The sequence below is a fragment of the Megalobrama amblycephala genome, linkage group LG2 (genome assembly GCF_018812025.1).
Source record: "Megalobrama amblycephala isolate DHTTF-2021 linkage group LG2, ASM1881202v1, whole genome shotgun sequence".
Classification (NCBI taxonomy): domain Eukaryota; kingdom Metazoa; phylum Chordata; class Actinopteri; order Cypriniformes; family Xenocyprididae; genus Megalobrama; species Megalobrama amblycephala.
In genome coordinates, this window is record NC_063045.1 from 53,454,447 (window position 1) to 53,478,359 (window position 23,913).

The 23,913-nt window shown below is 36.2% G+C and overlaps 1 protein-coding gene across 1 annotated transcript; it reads left to right on the forward strand.

Annotated features, from left to right (window-relative positions):
- Nucleotides 1-1,138: 1,138 nt before the first annotated feature.
- On the forward strand, nt 1,139-14,021 carry wscd1b (WSC domain containing 1b). The gene is given in 10 exon segments (XM_048180906.1): nt 1,139-1,508; nt 4,024-4,485; nt 4,487-4,562; nt 4,664-4,778; nt 6,122-6,306; nt 6,607-6,728; nt 8,880-9,051; nt 9,129-9,293; nt 9,517-9,717; nt 11,588-14,021. Coding segments are annotated over 9 exon segments (1,698 nt in total). The 5' UTR covers nt 1,139-1,508; nt 4,024-4,176; the 3' UTR covers nt 11,941-14,021.
- Nucleotides 14,022-23,913: the final 9,892 nt, after the last annotated feature.

Consider the following 23,913-nt stretch of genomic DNA (forward strand, 5'->3'; position numbering starts at 1 on the left):
TATTAGCGCATTTCAGCTTTGTTTACAGGGGTAACGAAGGAAACGCTGTGTCACTGCTGCTCCATAAGCGCCACCTGCTGTCAGAGAGTGAATCTGCGTCTCATTCAGCCTGCTGTTTTTGTTTCATGTTTTTTTTGTGTGTAGCATTTATAATTTCACAAAGATAAAATCAGACCGTTCTGTTTTTGCTTTAAATCTTGAAATTAAATCTAATTCAAATAAAAAACAACTGCTCATGTAACGTGCGTAGCATCTTTGTTTGGATTGTGATTAAAAAGCAGTGGTTCCCTCTAATATGAAATGGCTATGTATTTTTGTTTATTATAATAATATTAATAATAAATATCTGCAACCAGTATCAGAATCGGCCAATTTGCTTGTAAAAATAAATAAATAAATCAGAATCTACACTGACCACGAAAAAAATACTAAATACAATCTGGGCTGTCTTTTTCTATCAAGTAGATCTTGTCTTTCAAAAAGGTAGAGGTCAGGGATCTTGGGCTTAAAAAGGTTGGTGACCACTGCTCTAAAGTCATATAAGGAACCTTGAACTGCAGCACTTTCATTACCAAAAGAGGACGTTTTAGGAACGTCCCGAATGTTCTGTAAAGGTTCGGAATTTTCGTCATCTTTAGAGAACTATTAAGGAACGTTGCGCAAGGTCCTGAGAACGTCGCCTTCTATGTGGGTATAACAATAATTTATTAATATATTTAAATTAGTTTTCTGTCTATAAATATATCAAAACAGTTGTTCCCTTGTCTATTAAAACATGTATATTAAAGCGTCTTTGGTGTTTCCATGGTTTCTACAAAATAAATCCGGAAACCGAGGGTAACGCGGGTATGACGCAATTGACAGGCAACTCCCTCACACTTCCCGGAGCCTAGGTTAAAATTGTAATTTTCTCAAGATTTACAAATATTTGGAAACATTTGGGATATTGTTAGTACTCAAGTGAACAAAATATATAACACTGGCCTAGCGGTTTTTGGATATTTTACTGCAAAATTCTTACATATTGCACCTTTAAGTAATCTAGCTTTTTATACTGGGGGTCCCTGTATAGTCCCAGGCAGAGAGTTTGGGTGGGGGTGTCCCTGCTGGTTCAGAGCTTTACATCAGCGGCTCCTCTAAAATTCGCTCGTCTAACCGCATCAGGTCAGTCCGTGTTTTACACGTTGCCTGGGAACAACAACAACGCCGTTTTAATACTCGGCACGACTCTTGCTCATTTCTGTCTAACGTCTACAACAGGAAGTACAGACACAAAAAGTCGTCCAAAACTGCAGAATATTAAAACATGCGATGAAAACAGTCTTTTATAATCGACAGATAGCGTTCAGCTGCGGGGAAGAGCCGGTGAGAGTATCCAGTCAGGAATCACCAGACTCTCTTAAGTGGAAGCGCGTGTCCGAGCGCTGGAGACGCACAGAGCGCGTGAGCTGGATACATCCGCGTCGGTTTGAACCGCACCTGATCTGAGGCACCACAGTAACATAGAGGTAAGAAGTAAGGTAACAAGATAATGTAAACGTTTCTTATCTCAGTATACACTCTAATAATATCTGTTGTGTAGCCTATCTGAACGCAGCCGTATGGATAATTTAATTGTATTTATAAAGAGCATTTGGAAGCGTTTTTGTCAGTTAACTTACAGTTGTCTTTTGATCATAAGGATAACGGTTAATTATACAAATGTGGGCAAATTAATAAGCCTATATGAAGTGAACTACAGCTGCTGATGTTAGCTGAAACCCGCTCTGAGGACTCACTTGGTCAGATATGTCTAAACTACATGAATTTAGTTCATTTTCAAATGATTGACAGCTTGCGTCTGAAAAGTTTTAACATTGGTTTGGTGTTGTGGTCATAACTTATGGTATATTTTAACATTAAAGTGCATTTCCTTACTCTTTTATCATTTTGTTTTCTCTTGAAAATCTTTTTTCAAAATTTTTTCTGATTAGACTATTTTATGCCTTAATAATATAATAACATGCAAAAACAGATGTAGAGTTTTGCAGAGATAAACAACTCCTCACCTCAAGACTAAAACTAAATGTAGATAATCTCTGATACACATGCTGAGTGAGGTGTTAAGCAAATAACATAGAACAAATACCCAAAGAAAAGATTTGATGTGCCTATAGAGCTGGAGAGAGAAAATCAGTCAGATAATGTGCTGTTTTACAAACATGGTTTGAGCATTGATCATCAGATAGACCTCTCATTCCCATCAAGAAGAGAAAGGTTTTTCAATCAGTATGTAAATGATTTCATTTTCTATGTTAGGCTGCACAATTGACTGCACGTAATGCAGTGTAGAAATGAGTGCTATTTTCCTGGAGAATCCTCTCGGCGTAAAGGCAGTTTTCCACAGATTCTACAAGACGAGCTGTCAAACATTTCAGAACAGATGATGAATTTAAACGAGCAATGCCATATGTTGTTTGCTTGGTTGTTATTTGTAGAGTCCTGATGGAAATCTGTTATATATTAGGAGATAACATTGTCAAAATGATTGATCTTCTAGTAGCTGTTGCAAGGGATTTAAAGGAATATTCCAGGTTCAATACAATTAAGTTAAATTGACAGCATTTGTCTGTTTCTTTTTCCCCGTTGTCTTCTTTTATTTCATTCTTTTTCTTTCTTTTTTAGTGAGGCACTTACAATAAAAAGTATATTTTTTGGCCAATTTTTGGATGATTTAAAAAGAAGAAATGTGAAGCTTATAATGTTTAAAGGCAATTACATAAATTATTTTGATCAAACTTGTATTATTTGAGCTGAAAGGCTGTTTAAATTATAATTGTTTTAGGATTTAGTGTTAATGGCATTGAGTTGTCTTGGCAATGAAGTTGTAAAATTGGTATACTTTTACTTTTTATTTTCATAATAAAATCATTCTATTGTAACATTGAGCATTTTAAAGTTTACAATTTTGTCCATTCACTTCCATTGTAAGTGCCTCACTGTAACGTATATTTTTAAGGAGGGACAAGAGGATCAACATTACCATAACGACTGAAAATGTATTGAATCCTAAATATTCCTTTTAAGTGTTACACTAATCAAATACTGTAATAGATTTCAGTTAATTTCAGTCGCAAAGTATACTAGTGCTTTTGGCAAAACATCTGATATCCTCAGACACTGAGTTACTTTATACGCTTTGCTACACTGACGAATCTGCACTGGATGTCTTCTCTCTGTCTGCAATATGAATGAGCTCCTTGATCTGTGATATGAAGTTCAGCAGGATGGACAGCTCTTTCCTCCCACAGGCAGAAATTTCTTCCAGCCCATCACTCTGACAGACAGACAACTCACATCCTATAAACCACCAGGCGCAAATGAAGACCAAGAGACACAATTCAGCGATTCCTTCTTTAGATGTTTTCATACCTTACCTGTGTTTCTGCAAGCAGGCTCTCTTCAGTTTTCCAAACATGTTTAATAAATCAAAAGGGAATATGGTATTTAGACTCTTATTGATTCATCACATTAGTCCCAAAGGGCCACCACAAACTTTCTCACCATCTTCTGTCAAAAATGGAGAAATATGACAAGTGGTTCACATATATTGAGTTGCTTTCAGGTTTATGGTTCAGATCTAAGGCCCTCTTTACACCTGGTATTAAGATGTGTTTTGGATCACAAGTAGACGAAGGAGACACATTCCTGTTCACACCTGGTGTTTTAATCCGTTATCTTTGTCCACTTTCAAACTACTTCTGTCTTCTACTTCTGATTTCTTCGAGGGATTGATTTCGCATTTGACCGCATGAGCGTCTACAGTACGAAAGCAATCCTGACCTCTGGAAGTGGTCGAAAGCTCAAAACATTTTATACCCCTTTTAACACCTGTATTTAGTGTCGTCCACTTGTGATCCGATCGACCAAAACGCATTTTAATACCAGGTGGAAACAGGGCCCGAGTGAAGGGCTAAAATCTAAAGAGGAACATATTTTTATCTGATTTCATTCATACTGACAGGCCTTTTCTATTTATTTTAGGTCCTGTGAACTCGTAGATGCTGTAGAAACCAAGAGCTAAATCTTCTCTAAAGGATGAAGATCACAGTGCCTTCTAGAATGTATCTTCTCTTTAGTAGTCCTGTATAAGTCTAAGGATCTTGTTTGACATCCATCTGGATGGTTTGAACCAGGATGGCCAAGCCATCCTTTTTAAGAAGAGCTCAATTGCTCCTGTTTTTTCTGGGTGTGGCTTACATCATGGCAGGAAGCGTGTTACTGCTTCAGCGCTCCAGTGTGGTAACATTTCAGAGAGACACGGAGACCATGGCGCTCCCTTCCCTACCAGCGCCACCTAGAGCCCTGGAAGTACCTGCTGCCAGGTGGTTGTACAGGAGGAACGTCATCCAGGATATGGAGAACCAACCTCTTGAGCAGACAGGTGATATAATGGACCAGAAGCACCTCATATCTCGTAACCTGGAAATCAGGCATCTAAGACGGCCATTGGTTTCATGGTAATGCTGAACAGAAAAGCTCTTCTAAACATAATCTGTCACACAAGGAAGCCAGACATAAAGGTAGTGTTTCTTGAAACAACAGAATACCCATATTAAATGTAAGATTTTTTTATTATTATTCTAAACTATTTAAATTGATTTTTTGAATTGTTCTCAACAAGGGACCTACATTGGATGTTTTATAAACAACGAAACGGAGCACGCACTCGGCGGGACCATTCTTTATGATTTCCGTAAAATGACCAGCGCCTTGTGTCAGGACACCTGCTCAGAGAGGTAACGTCTGAAGGGATCAAATGGAAAGTACATTGGGTAAATGAAAGAAACCCTGTTCTTTTAGAAGAATGTGTTCAGTGTTTATCCACAGAAGCAGGTGGCAGAATGTGAGCTGGCTGGTGTGACTGACCTGGAGTCCATCCAGAGAAGGAGCGTTAAAAATATATCAATGCTTCAAGCATTTAAAAGACAGAAATTCCAATTCTAAATTCTAAAATCATTCATTTAGAATATAAAAAGTTAATATAAAAATACATTCACTGCTCAAAATAAAAACATGGTTTATTTAGGAAATGCCAACAGGTTTTTTTTTTTTTTTTTAAATCTTTTTATCCACCTTACTTAGCAAAGTGGAGGTAAGCAATTACCAGTGAATGTGCGAGAATGTGGGTTCATTTGTATCTTTAGGTAAATAACTAGAAGAATAGCAAAGTGTAGTAAATGGTAAAACTATTTAGCTCTACAAACCAGCGTGTTTATCAGAATAATCAATTAAAATAATATGATAAATATCAGTTTGCAACATTAATCAACAAAATTAAGGCTTTTGTACAAATAAAATAACTAAGTGGCTGACTCTCTAACTTTAGAAATGTCCGCACCAGCGCTTTAAGGTGGATAGAATGAGAAATCCTACACTACCGATACCATTTACAATTTTTAAAGTTTTCGAAAGATGTCTCTTATGCTTGCCAAGGCTGCATTTATTTTAAAATACAGTAAAAACAGTAATATTGTGAAATATTTCTATAATTTAAAATAATAATAATAATAATAATATTTTTTTATATAATATTTAAAATGTAATTTATTCCTGTGATGGCAGATCTGAATTTTCAGCAACCATTACTCCAGTCTTCAGTGACACATGATCCTTCAGAAATCATTAGCTATAGTTCCATGAAATTATAATATATAATACTTTTTACAGCATTTATTAATTTTGTTTACATTCTACATATACTAATACTCTTTAACATTTTAAATTGCATTGGCTAATGTAATGTTTTTAACATTGCAATATCATCAGTTAATGTATTATGAATGAATATGAATGACCAATAAATAAGAGCATATTTATAAATTAACAACCAAGATAAATGCTGTAAAAATGTTATTCTTTGTTAGTGCATCATAACTAATTTCATTAACTAATGTTAACTAATTAAACCGTATTATAAAGTGCTACTAAAAAACAAATAAATTGCGGAATGCAAGAAATCCATGTCATGAACGAAATCTTAGACGAGATAAGACTGGTTGAGTAGAATAGAACAGAACCAGGCAGAATAGAATTGAATTTACATGTAAATTCCCCAGATGTAAAGGTTTCCTCTTTGCAGTGGGTTCCGGTATGCTGGGCTGGAGTATGGAGCGGAGTGCCATTGTGGCAATCGGGTCTGTTCCCGCCGGGCTCGGGGAGAGGATTGTAATCTGGATTGCCGGGGAGAGAAAGGATCCCCCTGCGGAGGGGTGGAGCGCATGTCTGTTTACAGGGTTGAGGACCGTATTCCGGGACAGAGAAGATGTGAGTCACATTAAGACAGAAGTATTACAAACATGAATGAAGTTCTGCTTGAGCAGGCCACATATGACATGTTTAATATCTTTTAAGAGTAATGGATTAGAGAAGAACTAGTTTAAAGGCTAGGAACCCTGTGCCAAAAGGGGCATGGATAGAGTATGATTAGATATGACAGAAAGAATGTGAGGGATAGCGAGGGCTGCTCTTGTTGTAACTTCATGCGGCATCTGCTACAGTACAGTGGAAGGGACACCTGAGGCTTTGTACAAGACGATTTCTGTTTTTCCTTCCGATGTTTCTCAGACAGAACTGTGCACTACCACGGCTGTTACAAGAGGCCAAAGAACTCTACCGCTGACTTCCTGATCCAGACCTCTGGGCCGACACACACTCCTCAGCAATGTATCGAGACCTGTACAGATCAGGTATAATTCACAAATGCTTGTATTCATCATTTTGTAGCAAATTAAAAGTGTATTTTTATTCAGGGTAATAATTTGACTAAAACATAATATGCATTTTGAATAATACAACATATAATTATTATTATTAAAATAAAAATGCCATTGAAATAAAACATTATTATTATTATATATATAAATTACTGAAGATGGTGCAGTATAATAAGAAGAAGAAGAAAAAGAAGAAATAATTCTCCCTTAAACCCTACTTAATTCACACTGTATTTATTTGGATTAAATCTAGACCTGTCTGTCTGCACTAGAGTTTAAAATAAAATCAGAATCAGAAAGAGCTTTATTCGCCAAGTGTGTGCAAACATGATGATCACGATTCTCCCACAATTCTCAATAGACAGCTAAACAAATAATTTACTAGAGCTTTTGACAAAATGTTAATAGGTTGTTTGCACATGACGTCACAGCAGCAGCGCGAATGAGTCTGGAGGGCAGGGAGTGATTTTTCTATATAGGAATCCTATCAAAAACTCAAAATTTCGCTCAAATCGATCAAATCGAGAACCCAGAAGGTGTTTGTATCGTTTACATAACTTATACCGTTTATAACATATCGATTTATAACTTTAAAAGTTGTCGCCTTTAATAGCGTTTGCATCTGCTGATACTGAAATGAATATGGATACCTGCTTACCTTATTTCTTTTTGACTTGGTTAAATATCCACATTCTTCATGGTATCGTTTGCAGGGAAGAGAAGCTATTTTATCCCATTGAATGATAATTTGATGTTTTCACTTCAGTTTTGTAGTATTCCGTTCACAATGTTGATCTGGTTACCATGAGAACAGTGTCACGCGCTGCTGCTTCAGCCATCTTATGGTAGAAAATGTCCAAATAAATGTTTAACAAGCTGACAGAAGTCGATTCAACAACAAAGACAACACTTTCAAAAACACTCGGCTATGTGATTATTTTATTGAGTGATAGGGAGTGGGTTAAATCAGTGACATTATTAGATTTGATATACGCTGTCTTCCCGTCACCTCCTCAACCTGCTTTCCTTAGTGTGTTTTTACACGTAGGCTATAGGCAACAATTGTATTACACCGTCCAGTTTTTTCTTTGAACGATGATGTGAGCTCCTGTTGCAATTCTCGATTCAGCATAAATGACCTACAATGGCAACATTTTTCACAATCACGTCAGAAAATCAAAATACTGCCCTAACTTCACTAGCAGAAAGCCAGCGCGATATAAACAAACCCAGACTAGAACTGAACGCAGTGTGACGGCAGCTTTACATTCTCTATATCTGCCTCCTCGATGGCAGGAAAGTCTTTCAATTCAGTGAAAAAGTCGCTCCTCTTCATAACATGATCGCATCCAACATATGTTGTGATTTTCTGTTTATACCTTTCTAATCCAGCACAGTACAGATTTTTCTCCATCTCTCCCATTCTAATTTTCACTGCTTGCCCTCCACCGGTATTTCGCACGTCACCAGAACCACGTGATTGCAAACAACCTATTGCTGCAGTCTAAAAATGTCTAATTAATTTGAAGTATTATTTTTTTTAACCAATTTGAATTAATTCAATGACTCACTCATAAAGACTTGTTTTATTACAGGATGAATCAGCATTTTTGAACAAATCTCTTGAATGAATGATTCAATGGCATACATTTTTTTGACAGTCACTTGTCGCCACCTACTGGTGTAATCATGTAATTGATCATTTTTATTTGAAGCGTTGTTACTTTAAAAAGGTGATATGCTGTATTTTGATCACTACTCTTGTCATCAGTGTTTATATCCAAAATATTAACGTTTATCCCAGTACTCCTGTGATAATCTGAATTATTGTAACAGAAACAACTATACTGTGTGGTCAAAAAGACTGTGAAGCTGTTTTATGCCTTTGACATGCCATGACTCTGGCTCAGCGGCAGCACCAACCCAGATTTGAATGTTCGCTGTGATCGAACTTCTCAAATGTTTAATTGACAGCCAAATTGTCATTTAAGAATAAGATTGCATGGTGTTTGATTCATGATCGCAATCTTTTAATCATTAATTGTGCAGCTCTAGTCTGCACTAGAAGAATAATTTTATTCAGAGCTTTATCTGATGCCTGTAAATTGTGTGTGACCTTGTCAGGACCTTCCATTGGCCCTTTTGAGAGGGCAAGACTGTTTCTGCGGCCATGCCCCATTTCTCTTCACAATCCAGATGAGTGAACAGGAACACATGTGTGAGAGGGGCAACCAAACAAACCACACTTCCCCTTATGACTTGGACTACTACTGGGTGTACAGTACTCCTGTGTTAGGTAACCTAAAACATGCTACAACATTTAAATTGAACTTTGAGAACTACTGCTGCAATTGAAATTATCTGTTCTTTCAGATGCAACATGCAAAGAAAGGACATTTCTGCCCCAGAAGTCCAGGACTCTCGTGGCCCTGTCCAGCTTTCCAGGGGCAGGAAACACCTGGTTACGTCACCTGATCGAACTTGCCACAGGATTCTATACCGGCAGCTATTACTTTGACGGATCTCTGTACAACAAAGGTGAGAGTCCACTAAAACCACTTAAACCCTCAGCACTTTTAGCTGTGAGATTTATTATGATTCTGTAGGAGTGGGAACATGAACTCATCAGGAACACAAGCACTCTTAGATATTGCCCACAAGAAAGAAAATCAACACTGACATCTCTTAAACATCTTGTTTGTCCAGCACTATCAAACATGAGATTAAATGAAAAGCATCTCAGATTTCTACATCTCTGCAGGTTTTAAAGGAGAGAAGGATTACTGGCAGAGCGGGAGAGTCATCTGCGTCAAGACTCACGAAAGCGGCCAGCGAGAGATTGAAATGTTCGACTCTGCCATCCTGCTGATGCGAAACCCCTATCGTTCCCTTATAGCAGAGTTCAATCGAAAGTGTGCCGGACACCTGGGCTACGCATCGGACGTTCACTGGAGGAGCAAAGGTGCTAATGATAGAAACTAGAAATGCATCGATACTAAATTTATCCGCCGATATCGATAGCCGATTATTCCGAACGATATCAGCCGATGCAAATAGTTTGATTTTTCTTAAGGAAAAAAAAATCTCTCCCAAATAATGCAAACTATACAGGGAACATTTGGTACACTAATATTAGAGGTTACAATTAACAACAGATGTATTATATTCAGCTGCTATTTATATTCAGATATAATAATTACACTTAGATAAAAACTGAAGTGTTTGTATGCAACTCAACACTTGTATACAAACACTTCAGTTTTTATCTAACTCAGTTACACATAAGGTAGTTTTTATAAGCACTTATCTTCAGGGCAAATTTATTCAAACATATAATTAACATTAAATAAGCTCCTCTCTAGTTTTTCTTTTCTTTTTTAGCTAAGGAACTGTGAACATTGAAAAACATCCCTGGCATTATGTGACATTGTTCACAAGCTGTTTAATTGACGTCTTTCCTTGGTTCAAAAACAGATTAAGTGATTACATGAGACATGATACATTTGGTAAGTTGTACTGTATCTTTCAACATAACTTTTGATGTTCATGCATGTTTTTTGCGATATAACTTGTATTAATGTGGAAGAAAAGACTCACGCTCCATGCTGCTGCTTGCGCTACAGCGATCAGTCAAGTCACATTGACAAGAGTGTCAAAACTACTTTTATTATTTGAATTTCATGATAAAATGTACAGAATTTGAAAACTGAGACTTTGTTTCTTATCAGAAGTAACAAAGCTCTTTGTGAATATTGGATGGGAGGCGCTACAAATAATGTTTGATGTAGCAAAAAATTGCAGACATGGCAACCCTGGCTAGAACTACAGGTGAAGGTCAAATAGAGCCTGCTTTAACGTCCCTATTTTTTTTAACTGTTAATGCATTGTCACGTTAACTAAATTCAACACAGGAGAGATTGTCTTCAGACAGTATGAGTTGCAGTCTGAATTTGTTTTTCACACCCATTTGATTGACGGGATATAATCTGCCCTGATCATCGGCTGTTTTTAAACAGTCGACCAATGGCCAATAGTGATAATAATAGCCGATACCGATTGCTGGCTGATACATTGGTGCATCTCTAATAGAAACGCACTGCATTTCAGCATTACAGTATACTCAAGCAATGATTCTCAACCAGAAGCCCGGGCTCCATTAGGGGGCCTTAGCAAACTTCAAACGGGGGCAAAATGTTTACAAGATTTGAGTGCTCTATGTACTTTCGCTGATTAATGTTTACGTGAATAAAACCCTAAATTAAATCTGTTCATCATATAAAGCTACTGTGTCTCTTCAGAAGAATTGGATTAAGCCAATCGATTCATATGGATTTCTCTAAATGTTATGAAGCATCAGAGCTTTGGGTGAACAGACTTTCAGCGGAGGGACAGAAATCACTCAGGTTTCATTAAAAATATTTAGTGTTTTGAAGATTAAAAAAAAAAGAATTATGGGTTTGGAATGACATGAGGGTGAGTAATTGATGACAGAATTTTCATTTTTGTGTGAACTGTCCATTTAAGGTCTTCCTGTTTCCTGTCAAAATAAAACTTTAGTGGTTTAATGTTTGAAAATGAAGAAATTTAGACAGCCTTGTGATTTTACAGTTGTAATGTAAAATAAAATTATTATATTTTTCTTAAATGCTCAATTTTTTTATTTCACATTTTGTTTTTAATGGTTATATTTTTATTTAGTAATAATAATAATTAATATTATTATTATTTTACAGCCATATTGATAATCTGGAATTTTATTTTAAATCACATTTTACAATCACAATTCATTTTTTCCCCAAAATGCAGTAATAATGTTTTTGTTTTTCTCACAGAGTGGTCCGAGTTTGTGGACAGCTATTCGACCTGGTGGGTGTCTCACGCTCTGGCCTGGTTGCGATTTGCCCACCGCTTGCTCGTGGTACACTTTGAAAATCTTCAGAAAGATCTAGTCCCTCAGTTAAAGTCTATCACCGCTTTCCTAAACATCAGCATTCCTGAGGAAAGACTTCTATGCACAGAGAGCAACAGAGATGGCCATTTCAAACGCTCTGGATCTCGTAGCCTGACTTTTGACCCCTTCACCCCTGAGATGAGAGCTCGTATAGATGAATACATCCACACAGTAGATAAAGCCCTCAGAGACAGAAACCTCAGCGGCCTTCCACAGGAGTACATGCCCAGGTGAGGATACAGGAGTGTAGCTGCTGCCCCCTGCTGGAGGGAGGACACAGAACCACAAAGTGCCTGAGTAAAAAAACACAACTGACATCTCTCAAAGCCTTTGAAATGCTGTTTGTTTGTCTGTTTTATGTGTGCTTTTTGTTTGTGGTTGATGTATTATTGGCAGTGTGGAGACTGTGTCTAGTTTGTATGTTATAATTAAACTCATTAATTCTCATAGTATCAGTTTCAGTCCATTTTAATATCCTCAAGTAGATTACACAATACTACGGCATTTCAAGTACCTTAATAATTAAAATCCATGTATGTATTTATTTGAAAATTACTGCTTGTCAACTGTGTTTCTGGTGTGTTTTTGGAATCTCAGGGTCAGCATCTTCAGTGGACACAGATGCATTAATTCCAGATAGATGCATCAGGAAAAAAATGTTCCTTTTTAATCAGAGATAAGACATTGTGCTCTTATATGACAAACGGCATGTGTCCTTCAGTCATTTTATTGCTATAATGAATGAAAAGCAAAAATTTTAAAGGCTACAACACTCACATGAGCTAATTACAGTAACAGAAATGAATATATTTTTAATAAAATCTGAGCGATTTCTGTTCCTCCATTGATGGCTATCACTTTGAGACTTCAAACTGTTCACAAAGAGATCGTAAACTAATCCATATGAATTGAGTAGTTTAATCACAATCGCTTTATATGATGGACAGATTGAATTTAGGCTTCCTTCTTTCTCCAAAGTGGCAATCAGGAAGACACCAATTTCAAAGTCAAATGTTTTATTTTGCTGGCTACTAAAGGATGGTAGCATGCTGTGATGTTTCTGATTTTCTAGATAGTTAGTTGGTACATTAGTCCTTCCATTTGAGTGCTTCAAAATGATAATAAGTGCTTAATGTCACTGCAGCTTGAAAGAAAAATGCTCTGACTGCGGAATTACTCAGTGAAAGACAGTTCTTTTGCACATAGCTACATTTAAAGAGAAGAGCTGTTCACAGAGGACCAGCATGCTCCTCTATCAATCTTGGCTGTTTTAAATCATTTATCTTTTAAACAAGCCAGACTAATGTCTTTGATCGCAATGTTACAAACTTGGCATCTTGATTAAGGGACATTTGAATGCAACTGAAGTAGGTTTTAAATAATCCATTAAATAAAATAATTATTGTCATAAATCTGACTTCAAAAATACCTTGCCTACAAACTCAGAATGTGGAATATGCAGTCATATAAGTAAACAATAATGATAAATATTTGTATTTGCTACATATTTTAATATTAACCATTTCAATAATTATATTATAATTCAAAATGAGCACTATAATATAATGAAATATTTGTGATTTATCTTAACAAAAACAAACAAACAAAAACAAAACAAAAAACAGAATTTGAAGCCAAGTAAACGGTGCAAAGCTTTAAAAGGCTGTCAAAGAAATATGATGCTTTTTGCAGGCAGATGGTGTAGTTACAGCATCTACCAGCAGGGGCTAACTGGGCCAAACCTTGAACCCTTGAGATTTGCATTTAAAGTTACAAGTGAAAAAAAAAAAAAAGTTACAGAAAGATTTCAGAGCATTCTCCATAAAGTCTGCTATTAAAATATGAGCACATTCCTCGACTCTCTCCTGCAGGGTGCTTATATGAATCTGAGAGAAAGACTTAAATAACTTTGGCATATGGCTGCTCTGTTCTCTGCCAAACAAATCCAAGACACACGTCAAGCAGTCCGTCCATCTGTTAAACATTGCGTGATGGTAAGCCTGCTGGAACAATCTATCACCCTGTGATACAATTCAGTGATTTCATAATGTCCTGCTGTAATTTTCCCCCTGCAGAGCATCAGTGTGTTTTGGAACTAGAGAAACAGATCTATGAATCATCTAAATGTTTTAATCAAAGGAATTCTGGAAATGATAGTTTTTCATGAGTGATTATGAGTACATTGAAATTACAGACACAAACAATATTTATGAATCTGTAAAATGAGGAAAGTCATGAAATTGTCAAACATGCTTTACGAATCTTTTGTTTAGAATCAGTGGTTCGGAGCACGAAAGTCACATGATTTCAGTAAACAAGGCTTCGTTACGTCATAAGTGTTTCGAAATTTCAATGGTTCATGTGACTTTGGCAGTTTGATACACATTCCGAACCACTTATTTGAAATGAAAGATTTGTAAAGCTTCAAAGCTTCATGAAGCAGTGTTTGAAATTGCCCATCACTAAATATTGTTAAATAAAGTTGTTATTTTGTTTTTTTGGCACACAAAAAGTATTCTTGTCGCTTCACAACATTAAGGTTGAACCACTGTAGTCACATGAACTGTTTTAAATATGGCTTTAGTACCTTTCTGGGTGTTTGAAAGTGTAAATTAACTTGCTGTCAATGCAGGCCTAACTGAGCCATCGGATTTTATCAAAAATATCTTAATTTGTGTTTCGATGTTGAACGAACGTCTTACAGGTGTGGAACGACATGAGGGTGAGTAATCAATGACAGAATTTTCATTTTTGGGTGAACTAACCCTTTAAGTGAACATAAACAGAAAGAAAACGAGTGTGTATCAGTGTATTGGATCCGCGCATTAGCTCTTAAAGTGACAGCAGCCTAATAAACCTGCTGCCGTCTGTGTAATTAATGTTAATCAAACAACAAAAGACAAAGATAAAATCATTCACTGCTCTTGACTGAGTAACTTCTATAGCTTCAATAAGAATCGGTGTTTATTTAATTAATACAGTGAAGACTAAGCAGTTTTATTTTTACATTTGATTATTCAATTTCTGTTTTGTACATCATCGTATCGAATATCGCATTATTTATTAAAAAATTATCTCTTATCACACTTTTTTTTAAAATATCGTGCAGCTCTAGTTAGCATCTAAAATTTTGCATCTAAATAGCTTCTAAAAATGTAGTTGTTGCAAAGAAGCTGGTTGACCACTTTTCTATACACATAAGTAGTTCAATAATGTGATGATGATTCAGATGCTTTGAGTGTCTCTTAGAATCTGTCTCGGCTCACCTCTCTGTCCTCTAGACTCCCATTCTGACAGAATAAATCAATCCTAGTAAGGCTAATAAAGCACAAGCACCATTTAGACTGTTATAGTCTCAGACAGACGCAAAGAACACGTCGGTCCAAACAAGTGTGTCTGTCATAAATATAGCCTGAAACTGGCAGCTTTCAGATTTGTTGAAACAAAAATCCCACAGCTTGTTAATGGCTGAACATGCAGTACCAAGAGGTGTTTAGAGAGGTAGAAGAGGTGAAAGAAGAGACAGTAAGGAACTGACATTCATTAACACAAGACTCTAACACTTTTTTTCCACTGAGTAAGGCTTATAAAGCTCTGAGGACTGTGATGAGAGCCTGAAAGAGGCTATGCTAGTCACCTTGATCAAGGGCACAAGATGACATAAAGTAAGTCTTCATTAGGATTCCTGTCAGCTCAATGTTTCATTCTGCTCTACTCGGCTAAACTGTCCTCTCAACCATAACTGTTTTTTATTCACTTTAAATGCCACAAATATATTTGACCAAAAAATTAAAAAATGAAGCTTTATAATGGGAGTGAATGGTACCCTATATTTTGAAGTCAAAAAAAGCGCATCCATTCATCATAAAAGCAATCCATATGGCTCCAGTGGGTTAATAAAGACCTTCTGAAGTGAAGCGTAGGGTTGCAAAATTCTGGGAATTTTCAAAGCTGGAAACTTTCCATGGGAATTAATGGGAATATATGGGAATTAACGGGAATTAATGGGAATAAACAGGAAATTTGCAAAATTGCAGGTTAGCCTATAACAGGGTACTTAAATGTAGTTGAAAAAAACATCTTGCAACTTAATTTTGGTTAAAACAACCATATTTAATGTAATTTTAGTTTAATTTTTACCCTGCACATTCCTCACACAGCACACTACTTACTGCAGGGCTATTGAGGCCACACACCCTGCATGCACTGTGCATTCCCCCAGTCCATAACATGCACATTTGATAAAAAAAAAAAAAAAGACAGAAAAAAAACTGTAATATTGTGAAACATAACTACAATTTAAAATAATGGTATAATAATTGATATACATAAAAATACAATTTACTCCTGTGATCAAAGCTGAATTTTCAGCATCATTTCTCCGGTCTTCAGTGTCACATGATCCTTCAGATAACATTCTAACATGCTAACTGTTTCCAACAATGATAATAACAAATAAGTATCAAATCAGCAAAATTAGACTGATTTCTGAAGGATCATGTGACACTGAAATAAATAACACATAACAATTGCTGCAATAAAAATATATTTAATTTACATATTTACTAAATTAGAATTAATTTAATGCGAAAAAGAAATAACTGTTATTTCATGTTATGACCAAACAAAATGTTTATATTTGTTTTATATGATACATTTTATATAAATATTATAAATCTGTATAAATTTCCCAAAATTTCCAATTAATTCCCATAAATTCCTGTAAATTCCCGTAAATTCCCATAAATTCCTGTTAAGTTTCCAAATTGGAATATTTCCAAAATTACCCAGGTTAAGTTCCTGTGGAAAGTTTCCGGAAATTTACCGGAAACTTTCCGCCCCTTTGCAATCCTAGTAAAGCGATTTGTTTTTCGAAGAAAAATATCCATATTTATGAATTTATAAACTCATTTTTTGCCATTTTTGGGTGAACTAACCCTTTAAACAGGCAAGCACCACTCACATTTTCGAAAAATGTAAGAATTTATTTTTCAGCGCTTAAAAGAAGATTGTGAGAAATAGGCTGTTTACAGACAGGCTATAACAGGAAACCACCAAAAATAATGATGGATTCTGTTTGTGTTTGTTAGGTTCAGTCGAGCGAGTAAATACTTCAGATAACAGATCAGATATTATTAGAGGAAAGCAGAGACTGCAGCCTCAGAGCCAATGCAGCAGGTGAGGTGTGAGATTCGTCCTATCCATATTAATGAATACATATTTATTTATTTTCAAATAAATAACAGACAGATGGTGAGGTACTGAAGTGTGGTCTGTCTTAGCAAAACTGCTACAGTACGTATAGAATAATCTTATATATTTAGCACAAATGATGGATGATGGAAAATGTTAAAGGTGCCCTTGATTCAAAAATTGAATTTACCTTGTCATAGTTGAATAACAAGAGTTCAGTACATGGAAATGACATACAGTGAGTCTCAAACCCCATTGTTTCCTCCTCCTTATATAAATCTCATTTGTTAAAACGACCTCCGAAGAACAGGCGAATCTCAACATAACACCGTCTGTTACGTAACAGTCGGGGTGTACGCCCCAATATTTGCATAATGCCAGCCCATGATGTTCCTAACATTATAAAAGGCATTACACAAGGGCAGCCAGTTAAGGTCTGGAGCTGCACACAGCCGAATCATCAGACTAGGTAAGCAAGAACAGCGAAAAATGGCAGATGGAGCAATAATAACTGACATAATCCATGATAGCATGATATTTTTACTGATATTTGTAAATTGTCTTTCTAAAAGTTTCGTTAGCATGTTGCTAATGTACTGTTAAATGTGGTTAAAGTTACCATCGTTTCTTACTGTATTCACGGAGACAAGAGCCGTCGCTATTTTCATTTTTTAAACACTTGCAGTCTGTATAATTCATAAACACAACTTCATTCTTTATAAATCTCTCCAACAGTGTAGCAATAGCCGTTAGCCACGGAGGACAGCCTCAAATTCACTCAGAATAAAACTTTAACATCAAAATAAATACTTTACTCACATAAATCGAAGCATGCATGCAGCATGCATGACGAAACATCTTGTAAAGATCCATTTGAGGGTTATATTAGCTGTGTGAACTTTGTAAATGCGCTGTAATATAGTCGACAGCTCATGTGGCAGGGAGCACGCGATTTAAGGGGGCAGCGCAGAGTGTAAATCAGTGCATTGTTAATGATGCCCCAAAATAGGCAGTTAAAAAAATTAATTTAAAAAAATCTATGAGGTATTTTGAGCTGAAACTTCACAGACACATTCAGGAGACACCTTAGACTTATATTACATCTTGTGAAAGAACGTTCTTGGGCACCTTTAATAGTGGTGCTTGCAAGACATTGTTTTCACTTGTACTATAAGCAATGTAATTTATTATCAGCATCATTAAAGTGTTCTAAAGAAAGGCTTTTTGAAAAGAAACAAAAATCCACTAGTTTCATGAGGCTCGTTCCTTCTCGCAAGCAGCCATTTCATGCACCGAGAGACAGAATCAGCAGAGATAATTGTTTTTCAGTCCACTAAGGTCATCTGCAAAGATCAAAGGTGCCAAACGCATCTCAGAGGAGAGCAAACGCAATCCAACTCAGAGTCATTATTGACCTTCTGTATGTGACTTTTAGCTGCAACTATTATTAAAGAGTGAAAGAGAGTGAGTGAGCATGCATTATTTATACTGCTCCAGTCACTCTGACCGTAGTTCCTTTTACAAGAGAGAATCCATCAATATTGTTGCTTTTTATCATGTCCCCTGTTAGAACGTTATTGATGGCAGGAATATCGGCAGAAGAAACACTGTCCTGAAATTGAGCGTTATGGTTCTCAAAGGCATGAAGTTTATTAAACTGTATGATAGGTTCGTCCTGAACTCCCTTCGGAAAATATATGTGACCTTTTCCAGGTCACAAACTCCGCAAACATCATTCCACCCAACAAGATTTGATCCACAAAGTATCTCATCCACTAAAACCTCAATCAGTCATATGGCATAAAGTATCTATCTATCGACTGTATCCATCCATCCATCCATCCATCCATCCATCCATCCATCCATCCATCCATCCATCCATCCATCCATCCATCCATCCATCCAAGCATTTAATTCAGCAAATTTGATTTTCTGGTCAAAAGTTTGGAATAACTAACTATGTTTTTAAAAAGAACTTTCTTCTGCTCACCAAGGATGCATTTATTTGATCAAAAATACAGTAAAACAATAATATTGTGAAATATAATTACACATTTTTAAAAAGCTGTTTTCTATTTGAATATATTTTATGCAAAGTTGAATTTTCAGCATCATTACTCCAGTCTTCAGTGTCACATGATCCTTCAGAAATCATTCTAATATGCTGATTTGTTGCTCAACAAACATTTCTTATTATTATCAACGTTGAAACAGTGTTGACTGTTTTTGCTGCTTAATATTTTTGTGGATTCTAAAATATATTTCTATAGAAATACATGCAGACTTGGTGAGCATAAGAGATGTATTTCAAAAATAGTCACACACACACACACACACACACACACACACACACACACACACACACACACACACACACACACACACACACACGCACACACACGCACACACACACACACACACACACACAATCTTTAGGTGCAGGTATCTCTGTGAGCATAGCAGATACTGTATGCTAAGAAAATGAATATTCCTCTTATCTGAAGAAATGTTTGGAGACATACAAACAAAAGAGCCACCTACAAACCAGCTGAAGATTAAAGCAATTCCTCCACGGCTCTTATAAAAGGATCAAGGGATCCTTAGCATCCCAAACATGGCAAAAAGATCTTGACACTAATAAGAGTCTAAGCTATAATATATATACATATACACACACACACACACACACATATATATATATATATATATATATACATATATATATATATATATATATATATATATATATATATATATATATATATATATATATATATATATATATATATATATATATATATATATATATATATATATATATATATATATCAAATATATCAAAATTACTGTTTAAAGGAATAGTTCACTTAGAAAACCTGTCATTAATTATTCACCATTCATGTTGTTCTAAACCTGTATGACTTACTTTCTTCAGTAAAACACAAAAGGAGATGTTCAGCAGAATGACCAGGTTGTTCTTTTTCATATATAAAAAGCTATAAATAAAAACAGCTATGAATAAAACATATTATATAAATGCTTTTTTTTTTGCCTCAAACTATCCGTCAAATTACATATATCAAGATTTTTACCATTAAAGGGTTAGTTCACCCAAAAATGAAAATTCTGTCATTAATTACTCACCCTCGCGTTGTTCCAAACCTGTAAGACTTTCGTTCATCTTCAGAACACAAATGAAGATCTTTTTGATGAAATCTGAGAGGTTTCTGTCCCTCCATAGACAGCTGCAACTGACACTTTCAAGCCTCAGAAAGGTAGTAAAGACATCATAAAAGTAATTCATGTGACTTTAGTGGTATAACCTCAATTTAATGAAGCACCGCGAGTGCTCTGCACACACACACACACACAAAAAAACATAATTTACCACTTTATTTACAAAGTATTAATATCCAACGCACGTTCATTCGAGAGCAGATATTGTTGCGTGAAAGCGCTTCGGAGATTAAGATTTTTGTAAATAAACCGGTAAATTATTATTATTATTTTTTGCACAAACAAAGCACTTGCTTCGCTTCGTAAAACTGAGGTTAAACCACTGGAGTCGCATGGAGTACTTTAATGAAATACTTTAATGATGTCTTTACTACCTTTCTGGGGCTTGAAAGTGGTAGTTGCATAGCTGTCAATGGAGGGACAGAAAGCTCTCAGATTTCATTAAAAACATCATTCATTTAGTTCCGAAGATGAAAAAAAGTCTTACGAGTTTGGAATGACATGAGGGTGAGTAAATTATGACAGAATTTTCATTTTTGGATGAACTACCCCTTTAAAATGTATTCTTACAGTAGTTTGTGAGGCAATATCACCTCAGAGAAAACAGACCAAATGCTTATCATATCTCTGAGCTTGAGATGTAGATATAAATGGCAATTTCGGCAAACATACATCATGTCCAAACCTTTTACCAGCTCCCGGCTCAACAAATCACACAGTTCTGCAACGTTCAGGAGCAATGGAAAGGTGAACATCAGACACCAGCTCTGATGCTACGCAAACTCTCAGAGCAAAGCATATAAGCTCTGAAGAACAAACCACCTGCATTCAATCTAAAATCCCAACTCAGGGACCACATAAGTCATTAAAAACAGGAACAGAAGGGTTTTGAACACAAAACTGGAGAAAAAAAATAGAGTGAATAGAACATCTGTCAGCTTGTGTAATTTAGACCAAAGCATGTGTCTCTCCTGCAACTATGAGAGCTCAGTCATGCTTCAGTCATGTCAAGCTGCCTGCTCTGTTCTTCTGTCAAAAAAGCACCACAACGGCTGTTTGATCACCATGACAACCTCGTGAAAGCTGGTGTAGCCCACCGCCGAAAACAGCCGTCAAAGGAAGTGAAGCTTGTATTGACACTTTTCTCATTAGAAAGCACATACAGTGCTGCTGGTGATATGAATGAGAATCAGAGGAAAGGTTTTTGATGGATAGATTTATTAATAAGGACTATTTTCTTTGTAAGTAGAAATGGCAGATGTTTCATGGCAAGTGAAAGGACAGGCCATTCTAAGGTCAGATTAAGAAGCACACAGTCGCTCAAGAAAGACTGACTGCACTGATCCATACAGGTTATCACCTGTCAATCTACCTGTCTAGACTTTAAAGATGTGTTTGCTTATGAGAAAGGCTACAAGATTTTGCACAAATCGATTCAAGAATCTCATTTTTTCTCAGAGGCGAAGAAAATAAAGAAAAATACTTCTAAATTACAAAACGTATGTGCTGTGACAGAGAAGTTGCCCGGTTTCGCAGACAAGGCTTAAGTCTAGCGTAAAATGAATGTTTGAGCTATCTAACTGAAAGCAACTTGCACTGACATATTTTAAAATATGCCAGTGCCATTGTTTTGTCTCAAGATGCACATCAGTAATGTTTTTTTTTCTAAGGCACATAAAAGCTACTTAAATGTCCTAATTTAACTAAGGCCTAATCCTGTTTTAAAGGGATAGTTCACCCAAACATGAAAATTATCCCATGATTTACTCACCTTCAAGCCATCCTAGGTGTATCTTCGAACACAATCAGAGATATATTTAAAAATATCCTTACTCCTCCAAGCTTTATAATGGTTGTGAATGGGGGGCCACATTTTGAAGCAAAAATAAAATGCATCCATCCATAATAAAAGTAATCCATACAGCTCCAGTGGGTTAATAAAGGCCTTTTAAAGCAAAGTGATGGGTTTTTGTAAGATAAATATCCATATTTAAAACTTTATTAACTATAACAAGCTTCCGACAGGCGATTTGTGGCGGAAGAGCAACCTCTGACCCAACGCGTGACGCAATGTCGAACGCGGAAGCACAGAGGATAGAGTAAAACAAAAGCAATAACACTGGTAGAAGTCTAAAACTGAAAATTTTAAAAGAGAAATATCAGAGGATTTTGATATAAGAGAAGAGGAACTTTATCGCACGCGATTTGGCAAAGGCAGTGATTATTTTATGCGCAGCTTGTCAGAGCTGTACGGCTTTGTGATCAGTAGTAAATGCTTCTCCATCTGAAAGCCAGAGGGCGCTCTTGTACAGAAACTCCAAATATGCTCTGCCGCAGAAATAGATAACATCCAGGAAATCCCTATGGACATCATACTATCTCTGTAGCTGAATAAACAGAAGATTGAAACGCTTTGTTATTTTTCGTATTGTGCAATAAATCGTGCAGCCCTATTTGTTTGAACCGCGAGAGGCATCTACGCTTACACTATTCCTACATCTTGCCTCACACATTGCATCAGGGGTTACTCTTGTGGCGCAAGTCATCTTGCGCAGTATTTGTACGGTTGTCCGTCAGAAGCTAGTTATTTGAATTTATAAAGTTTTAAATATGGATATTTTTCTCACAAAAACGCATCGCTTCGCTTCAAAAGACCTTTATTAAAGGTGCCCTAGAATCAAAAATTGAATTTACCTCGGCATAGTTGAATAACAAGAGTTCAGTACATTGAAATGACATACAGTGAGTCTCAAACACCATTGTTTCCTCCTTCTTATATAAATCTCATTTGTTTAAAAGACCTCCGAAGAACAGGCAAATCTCAACATAACACCGACTGTTACGTAACAGTCGGGATCATTAATATGTACGCCCCAATATTTGCATATGCCAGTCCATGTTCAAGGCATTACACAAGGGCAGCCAGTATTAATGTCTGGATCTGTGCACAGCTGAATCATCAGACTAGGTAAGCAAGCAAGAACAATAGCGAAAAATGGCAGATGAAGCGAAAATAATTGACATTATCCATGATTACATGATATTTTTAGTGATATTTGTAAATTGTCTTTCTAAATGTTTCGTTAGCATGTTGCTAATGTACTGTTAAATGTGGTTAAAGTTACCATCGTTTCTTACTGTATTCACGGAGACAAGAGCCGTCGCTATTTTCATTTTTAAACACTTGCAGTCTGTATAATTCATAAACACAACTTCATTATTTATAAATCTCTCCAACAGTGTGTAATGTTAGCTTTAGACACCGAGCACTATCAAACTCATTCAGAATCAAATGTAAACATCCAAATAAATACTATACTCACATGATCCGACGCATGCATGCAGTATGCATGATGAACATCTTGTAAAGATCCATTTGAGGGTTATATTAGCTGTGTGAACTTTGTTAATGCACTGTATTATAGTCGAGAGCTCGGGGGGCAGGGAGCGTGCGATTTAAAGGGGCCGCAGCCTGAATCGGTGCATAGTTAATGATGCCCCAAAACAGGCAGTTAAAAAAAATTAATTAACAAAAATCTATGGGGTATTTTGAGCTGAAACTTCACAGACACATTCAGGGGACACCTTAGACTTATATTACATCTTGTAAAAACTGGTTCTAGGGCACCTTTAACCCACTGGAGCTGTATGGATTACTTTTATTATGGATGGATGCATTTTATTTTTACTTCAAATTGTGGCCCCCCATTCACAACCATTATAAAGCTTGGAGGAGCAAAGATATTTTTTAAATATATCTCTGATTGTGTTCGTCTG